At 37.2% G+C, this 8,923-nt stretch overlaps 2 protein-coding genes across 2 annotated transcripts; one reads left to right on the top strand and one right to left on the bottom strand.

The window, feature by feature from the left end:
* Nucleotides 1-396: 396 nt before the first annotated feature.
* LOC125282700 (olfactory receptor 4F6-like) lies at nt 397-1,338 on the top strand. Its single transcript, XM_048218374.1, has one exon. It carries the CDS (start codon nt 397-399, stop codon nt 1,336-1,338), a length of 942 nt encoding a protein of 313 aa, XP_048074331.1.
* A 5,477-nt stretch (nt 1,339-6,815) lies between these two features.
* LOC125282701 (olfactory receptor 4K3-like) lies at nt 6,816-7,724 on the bottom strand. Its single transcript, XM_048218375.1, has one exon. It carries the CDS (start codon nt 7,719-7,721, stop codon nt 6,816-6,818), a length of 906 nt encoding a protein of 301 aa, XP_048074332.1. The 5' UTR covers nt 7,722-7,724.
* Between the last annotated feature and the right edge of the window lie 1,199 nt (nt 7,725-8,923).

Here is an 8,923-nt window from a genome sequence, read left to right as displayed (position 1 = left end):
TGGGGTCTCTGCAGACTTCCTCTGGTTTTGCTCCTTATCAGTTCTGGGGTGTCAGCTGACGTTGGTCCTGGCGATATCTCCTAGCTACAGTCCCTTAACTGCTTGCATCATTGCTTGACACATGCTCCTTCTTGACATGAGGGACTCCCTTTTGCTCTGTACAATAGTATACCCCAGAATGTGGCACAGGTACGTAGGTCTTCATGATAGCTGCTTAATCAACATTTATTAAATGAATAAACTTTCTATGACTTTTTCAAGGGACTTTTGTGACAAGAGTGAAGTTTTTTCTTTAATGTCAGAATTTGAAACTCAATGACATCTGTTTCTTTCAATAGCTCTGGTGCATCCCTTTATAATTATTTTTATTTGTCCCTTTCAGGTAACACAAAGTCAATGAATAAATCAAATTACTCTTCAGTGTCTGAATTTGTGTTGCTGGGACTTTCTACCTCTAGACCAGTGCAGCATTTTCTCCTTGCCTTCTCTACAGTGTTTTATGTAACAATTGTTGTGGGAAACTTCCTTGTTGTGTTTGTAGTGACCTTTGACCCTTACTTACATTCCCCCATGTACTTTCTTTTAGCTAATCTCTCATTCATTGATTTGTGGTTTTCTACCTTGACGGTACCTAAGATGATTCATGACCTGTACTCTGGGGACAAAACCATATCCTTTCAGGGATGTGTCATCCAGATATTTGCCCTTCATGTCCTGGGTGGATCAGAGATGGTGCTGCTCGTTGCCATGGCCCTGGACCGATATGTGGCCATATGTAAGCCCCTCCACTACCTGACTATCATGAGCCCGCAGATGTGCATTTTACTTCTGTCTGGTGCTTGGGCTATTGGCTTCATTCATTCAGTGGCCCAGTTAGCTTTTGTTGGCCACTTGCCTTTTTGTGGTCCTAATGAGATAGATAGCTTTTACTGTGACCTTCCTTGGTTTATCAGACTTGCCTGCACAGACACCTACAGAATGGAATTCGTGGTTACTGCCAACAGTGGGTTCATTTCCATGGGCACCTTCTTCTTATTGCTTATCTCCTATATCTTCATCCTGGTCACTGTGTGGAAACGTTCCATATGTGGTGGTTTGTCTAAGGCCTTTTCTACTCTGTCAGCTCACATCACCGTGGTGATTTTGTTCTTTGGACCATGCATCTTTGTTTATGTGTGGCCATTTCCCACCGTGTCAGTGGATAAATTTCTTGCCATTTTGGACTTTATGATTACACCCATTTTGAATCCTGTTATCTACACATTGAGGAACAAGGACATGAAGATGGCAATGAAGAGGCTGCATAGTCAACTCCCGAGTTCGAGAATGATCTCCTAAATAACTCACAGGAGCACAAGTTACTCTATGCATTTTCAGACAACTTCAACTAATACAGATTCTTAAATAATTTTACAAAATTTGAGGCTGTTTTTTTCTAAAGTCACCATTTTTTAATATTCAGAATAGATCACTAATTATGAAAGTATATGGAACTATCAGTTAACTCTCTAACAAGTTGTTTGGCAACTGAATTAAAGTCCCAAGAAAAGTTTATGGGAAATTGATGAAAAAGCACAGATTATAGACTTAGAATCTGCTGAAAGTATGACCTCAGACATTAATTAGACCGTCTAGATTCAAACTGATCAATTTAGAGCTAATATATAGAAACTTTTGAGGGAACTATGAAATATACAGCTTTCCTTCTATTTAAACCTGGGATATGAATAATTCAATTTTATTTTTTCTGAAAGAAAAAAATATATGAGAGATGATTTAAACTCTGGAGGAAAAAGGAACAAAGAGGGAGATGTGAGGTAGATAGAAGTAATAAGGAAAGATTGAGATACATAGGTGGGAAAACAAGAGGGAGAGCCTTAGAGATAGCTTGTTTCATGTATTTGGCCTATGTCTATTATTCTCACCCTTGCTTACCTCAATTCCATGTACTGAAGCCACCTCCAGTTGGCCTAGGGCAGGGAAATTATATATATATATATATATATATATATATATATATATATATATATGCACATACATATATATATACACACATGCATACATATATAATCTTTATTATACATATATAATATTTATATTATACAGATTTACATATCTTATTGCACAATTTTTGAACTTCTGACTTAATGTCTATGACTCAATAAGCAGATATTCTTTAAATGTCAAATAGATATTAATCTGATCATTTCATGATTGATATCATTATTGAGCAATTACTTTGTCCACGTTGTTTGTTGACAGTTTTTCCTCCAGGGACAGGTCTTGTATAACTCTTTTCTTAAGCTCAAGCTATGGGTCTCAAGTATATGTGGTGCATGTGTGTGTGCAGAATCTTTAGAAATTGTGAAACTAATTTAATGTATATTTTGGTTTGATAACAAGAAGACCAAGCCAAATTCACTGCTAGACTATGAAAGGACTCTACATCCTGAGTATTTGCAATTCTTTCTGGTTATACAATCAGTAATATTTTACATTTTTCCTGTATTGTTCCTTAATATTTATGTTTGCAATGGATTCTTACCGGGTACATTAAATTGAAAAGGACAAACATAAAGACCGATTTCTGAGTGAGGATTCTGCCATACTCTTGAAGCTAGTAGGAAAAGGGAGAAGACTAAAGTTCTAAGCTCAAAACTTCTGAAGGGCAGGGCACCTGGCTGGCTCAGCTGCAGAGCCTGTGACTCTTGATCTCAGGATTGTGAGTTTGAGCCCCACTTTTGGGTATAGAGATCCCTTAAAAATAAATAAATCTTTAAAAAAATTCTGAAGGGCAAAACTGAATCACCTAAAATCTTTCAGATTGAGGAGCAAGAGATCCATTAGAATCATAATTAAAATTTGGAAGGGATATATCCAAGGAGCAGGTGTAAACCAAAAGTATACTAAGTCTTATAAAAGCTACAATCCGATTCAAAGAAGCTCAGTACTTGATTGGAGTAAGGTGATTACACTTTCAAAGAAGCTCAGTACTTGATTGGAGTGAGGTGATTACACTTTAACTTTTTATGCCTGATAGACGAAACAGTAAAGAGTTTCTGGAGGAATATATTAAGTCAAATCTATAAGATTTTTTTATACACAATGCCTAAAACACATAAAATAGGAACATGCAAAGAAGCAGGGATATATGCCTCGTAATTAAAAGGAAAATAGTTAAAAGAAGAACACAGAGGGCTCAACTGTTAAAATTAGTAGAGTATAAAATCACTATTTTAAAAAAGAACTTAAAGACTTGAAAAAAAATGGAGAAAACAATAGAAAAATTTTAACAGAGAAATGGAATATCTAAGGAAGACCCAAATGATATTTTAGAACTGAAAAAGCAAATAAAGCTATGGATTTAAGTGGGCTCACAAACAGTGAACACAGAAGAAGAATCAGTGGATTCAAAGACAAGTCAACAGATAGTAACCAGACTGAGGTACGGAGATATAAAACACACAAAAAAACTAAGAACGTATACACACACGCATGCACAGAAATAATAATTATTTTAAATAAGGGTTTGTGTTTCAGGTGCTCTATTTGGGGATGTTACAAAGTACACAAGACCATGTTGCTTTTAAAAAACAGTATGAAATTGGAGCCTACTCCTCGGCCTGGCCCTCGGCCCTTGGAGCCCATTGCTACCGCCTGTCTTGAGGGCCAGGACTTGCGTGCTCGCCTGCAGCACTGGGTGGGGCAGCAACTGCTGGAGGCCAGCGTGGGGAGGATCAAGGTCTCCCAGGCATCAGCAGAGCTGGAGCAGTATCGCATGCAGAATGCCTGCAAGGATGCCCTGCTGGTAAGTGTTCCAGCTGGAAGCAATGCCTTCCGAGAGCCCAGATCCTGTGCATTATTCTAAAGGCTGTAGAGGAGAAGTTTGCTGAGGAATGCTTTTCAGTGCAAAGCGATGAATGACTGCCTTCAAGTCTCAAGAAAATGCTTTTCTCCAGCCAAATGACTTTCATATATTTTAGACCTTTCCTGTGGCTTTAGTCCTGTAGTCAAAATTCTACAGAAATTGATGAGTTTCTACTCAGATAAGGAAACTGGATGAAGGAGTACACTTTAAATAATAATGGCCTGATTCTTTTGGTAAAGTGTTTTTATATTTAAGACCAACAAAAGTTTGGGGCACCTGGTGGCTCAGTCTGTTAAGTGTTTGACTCTTGATCTCAGCTCAGGTCTTGATCTCAGGGTGGTGAGTTCAAGCCCCATGTGTACAAGTAGTCATGAGACTCTTTAAGAAAAAAAAATGATACCGCCTAATACACCCCTTTCATAAAGGAATTACTAGTGTTTTTATACCCAGAATATTATGTTTGTTTTATTTACTGGATGTTTCCATTTTGGGAAGGAAATATTTTTGTTTGTTAAAAAGTTGAATATTTGTAATTTGTTGTTCCTAAGGTTTTTATACCCTAACAAAACTTGTTCTTTTCTCATGAATTTACAGTTTCTAAATGAAGACAAGCAAGTAAAAAACTGGGGGAAGAATAGGCTTTATTAATCAAATGATGTCTTGATTTTTTTTAAATGAGAAGGTTGTTTTATTTGTAACACTAAGGGAGCTGTGTCTTAGCAAACTTGTTGGGAAAGATTCATGTTGTGTTGGCTATTAGATTACCTCATCCTGTGTACAAAGCAGACTTGGTCTCTGTCTTCTTAAGTTCCTCTACTTTACAGTTGTGGTTATACTTTAAAAAAATACTACATTATTTCATGTCTTTAAAAAATGTTTTAATGTGATCATCAGAACATGCAAATGATTAAACACAAAGTGATGTGAAAATATGACAACCTAAAGGAGTTCTTAATGTCACAAGTGTTTTACTTTGATGATGTACCTTTGATTTAATTTGGGACACTTTGGAAAGGATGTTTTGTGCTTGTAATAATTTTTTTTTTTATTTTTTTAAAGATTTTATTTATTTATGTGACAGAGAAACAGCCAGCGAGAGAGGGAACACAGCAGGAGGAGTGGGAGAGGAAGAAGCAGGCTCATAGCGGAGGAGCCTGATGTGGGACTCGATCCCGGTACGCCGGGATCACGCCCTGAGCCGAAGGCAGACGCTTTAACGACTGCGCTACCCAGGCGCCCCAAGTGCTTGTAATAATTTTTGATGAGTTTGGAAATAAAATTTCTCCTTAATTCATCACTTAAAAAAAGCAACAGGAACTTTGAAGTATATCTGGTCCAGGGATTTCAGATAAGGAGATGTAAATTTGCATACCTTTTTGAGGCATACAGTGGGAAGAATTCTTAAGAAAGTTTTTGATGTGGGGCCTCCAGGGCATGGTCAAGAAAGAATCCCTGAGATGTTTTTGGTACAAAAAGGTGCTTTGGGGATGTGAGAGTGATCTGGCTGCGACATCTGTCACCCCATTCATCGCCAGGGTTGATTCAGCTGATCTGGCTGGCTAGGCGGGTGTCCCCTTCCTCCCTCACTGCTCCATGTGTGACCCTCCCGAAGCTGTGTGCTTGGTGGAAGAGGACGACCTTCCCCCATAGAGGAGAACCATTCTTCAGTCAAGTGTTCAGGAGTAGCTGCGCTCCCCTGCTAGAACCTCCAAACAAGCTCTCAAAAAGGTGCTTTTGTTACAGCACGGGGATAGGACCCATCGGCAGAAAGGGCTGCACTTCTGCTGTGTGAAGCTGGTGGTTATACGCTTGGTGTTCAAGGGAGAGGGAACATGCAAGGAGTGTTAGATCACAAATGTTTTCTTCAAATTTCTACTCCTAAACTACTTTTGCGAGACTTCTATGGTGTTTTACAGTAATTTTAACTATTGGTGAGATGTACAGGCAGTCATGAGACCTTTTAAAACTGAAGCAACTGGCACATATTTGATCCTTATTGGAGCTATGCAAGCTTCAGATCAGCCTTCTGGGCTAAAGCTGAACATTCTGCTTCCATTCCTCTTCAGTTATGTTGTATGTAGTAATAACGAACAGTTCACAAACTTTGTATATAATCCAGTTGCTTACAGGCCATCTGAACACTGAAGTGAATTAAATGGATAATTTATTCTAAAATCAGACTTCTGGGCCTCACTTTCAGAACACTTTTCCCTATTTATATCTGAAAAAAGATAATGAACTTTCTTACCCATTTACAAATAGAAAGAAGTAAAATCCCCAAAGGTCGTTAGTATATCCATATTTGTATTTAATTTAGCGCATGTTCTGAAGATAATTACACTGTTTCACAAACGACTAAAATATGAGGTTGAGGGGACAACGCTCTCATCAGATTATGATTCATTTCTTTTCTGAGTATGATAGGGAATACTTAATTATTACCTTTACAGCTGTCTCTCCAGATAAGGTAGCTAAAATATTAACTGAGAGACTAATTTATCCATTTATAAATATAAAGAGCAACATTCAATGCACTGACCTATTGACCAAAATTTAGAGATCTATGTGAAATGCTTTGCTCAAAGAAATGCTTAGCATAATAGAAAATTTTAAGATAAGGTGTTGTAGTAGCAGCACTAATACTAGTAAGTAACATTAACTTGTTATTAATTTTAAGTCATTCTTGAGCACAACCAAAATCATAGTCGTAGAGATTTGCCAGATTTTCCAGACAGGAAATCATTTTGCATTCCGTGATCAACAAATGATTGTGGAATATGATAGAATTGGCATAAAAGTTTTACTAGAGATACACATGATTACCATATGTGAACTGGGGAATGCTTCCCAGTCCCAAGCAACAGGACAGGCATGGCTAATTTAGAGATCCTACGGTGGGCATTCTGATACTGTGAGACCCTGAAATACAGAAATCCATATGCCGACATCATAGTCTCTTAATGGCATTTTTAATTTCTTTGTTCCTTAGAGTATAAATGGCTGGATTTAGGAGAGGTGTGATGACAGCATAAAATACAGCAAGAAACTTGTCCACCCAGGTGATGCTGAGTGGCCACAGGTAGATAAAGATGCAAGGCCCGAAGAATAACACTACCACTGTAATGTGGGCAGTGCAGGTGGAGAGAGCCTTGGATGCCCCATCCTTAGAGTGAAGGCAGATGGAAAGCAGAATATAAGAGTAAGAGATTAGCAACAGAATGAAGCAGATGGTTGCCAGTACCCCACTGTCAGCATTTATCCACATTTCTAGAATAGAGGTGTCTATGCAGGCCAACTTGATCACCAATGGAATATCACAGAAAAAGCTATCCAATTCCCTCGGTCCACAGAAGGGCAGCTTTATAATCATAGCTAGTTGGCTTATTGAATGCACAAACCCAATGATCCATGATGTCATCACTAACCCAATGCACATTTGCCTGTTCATGATGCTGAAGTAGTGAAGTGGCTTGCAGATGGCCACATAACGGTCATAGGCCATTGACACAAGTAGCACCATCTCACCCCCTCCAAAGAAATGTCCAAAGAAAATCTGACACATGCAGCCTTCAAAAGAGATGGTCTTGTTTTCCTTGAGAAAGTCTGTGATCATTTTAGGGGTAGTGACTGAGGAAAGGCAGAAATCAGTGAATGAAAGATTGGCTAACAGGAAGTACATGGGGGAGTGGAGATGAAGGTCAGCAATAATTAGGAGCACAATGCAGATGTTGCCTAAAATGGTGATCAAATAAAGTGAAGAAAATATCACTAGTAGGAAGGCCTGGAGCTCCCATGAACTACAAAGCCCCAAAATAATAAATTCAGACACCACAGACTGGTTTACTTCTTCCATTTAGTCCAGTTTGTTCTAAATTTATCTGAAGAAAAGACAGGCAATTAGATTTTCTGAATAAACAGTATATGAATCAGGAAGATTTCTTCTCCATTGCTGATGAAAGTGTATACTAATATAATCAGTCTAGAAAAATGTTGGCCTTATCTTGTAAAGCTCAATATTCACAAATTCTGTGGTTCATCAGTTTCACTCCCAATTCCATACCCAAGATAAACTCTTATGTATGTATATAAAGAGAAATATAATAATCCCCATAAACAAGACAATGGAATGTTATTCAGAACCATAAAAATTACAATTATAAAATGATATAGATGTATCTTAGACATAGTAATGAAGGAAAAGGAGTCCAAAATGGATCCACCTAGTACAATTTTTATAAAATGAAAAGCAATAGAAAAATAACAGTATACATTGCAGGAACTCAGATAAGTGATAAAACTATATACAGAAAGAGAAGATGTACGATGTAAATAACCTCAAGTAAGGGGAGGCGAAAGGTCATCATAGAGATGAGCACATAAGCAGTTGTATGTTATTAACAATTGTTTAAATCTTGTATTAGATCTTTGGGTCATGTTTTTATCAGCATAATTTTATCATTAAATAAACAAGCAAAGAAACACAAAATGGGCTTGCAAAAATAGTGAGACTATGTTATGAATCAAGAATTATGATCAATTTGGGGTGCCTGGCTGGCTCAGTCAGTAGAGCATGCAACTCCTGACCTTGGGTTTATAAGTTCAAGCCCCACAGTGGGTATAGAAATTACTTTAAAATAAAATCTTTTTTTTTTAAAAGAATTACGATCACTTCAATACTATAGACCTGAGGTAAAATAATATTTTTTAAAATGATATTTTATCATGTAAGGTATGTATGTTAGAAAAATAGTTTCTATTTATAAATTTGAAAAACTGAGACAATGTTTAACACATTATTGAAGGTTAATTTTTTTAATGAATAAATAGATGAATCAATCAGTTTTTAAAAAGAGATAGTAATAGTATTTTTGACAAAAGACAAAACTTTTTGACTAATGAACATAGTTAACTAAGTACAAGAGGAGATAAACTATCAAAAAGAAGGTAGTTAAAAATCATTAAAGAATAAATGTTCCAGGCGTAAAGAAAGGATGAATCATGAGCAACAGGAAGAAATTGTTCTCTGTTCATGAAATTCAAAGCTTATGTAACCTG

The sequence above is a fragment of the Ursus arctos genome, unplaced genomic scaffold (assembly GCF_023065955.2).
Source record: "Ursus arctos isolate Adak ecotype North America unplaced genomic scaffold, UrsArc2.0 scaffold_33, whole genome shotgun sequence".
NCBI classification, from domain to species: Eukaryota; Metazoa; Chordata; class Mammalia; order Carnivora; family Ursidae; genus Ursus; species Ursus arctos.
Note: the sequence above shows the minus strand (reverse complement) of the source record. Positions and strands in the feature narration are given on the sequence as shown.

Bases quoted from the DNA above. Each gene is read 5' to 3' on its own strand.
- LOC125282700 (XM_048218374.1), top strand. From the start codon at position 397: ATGAATAAATCAAATTACTCTTCAGTGTCTGAATTTGTGTTGCTGGGA.
- LOC125282701 (XM_048218375.1), bottom strand. From the start codon at position 7,721: ATGGAAGAAGTAAACCAGTCTGTGGTGTCTGAATTTATTATTTTGGGG.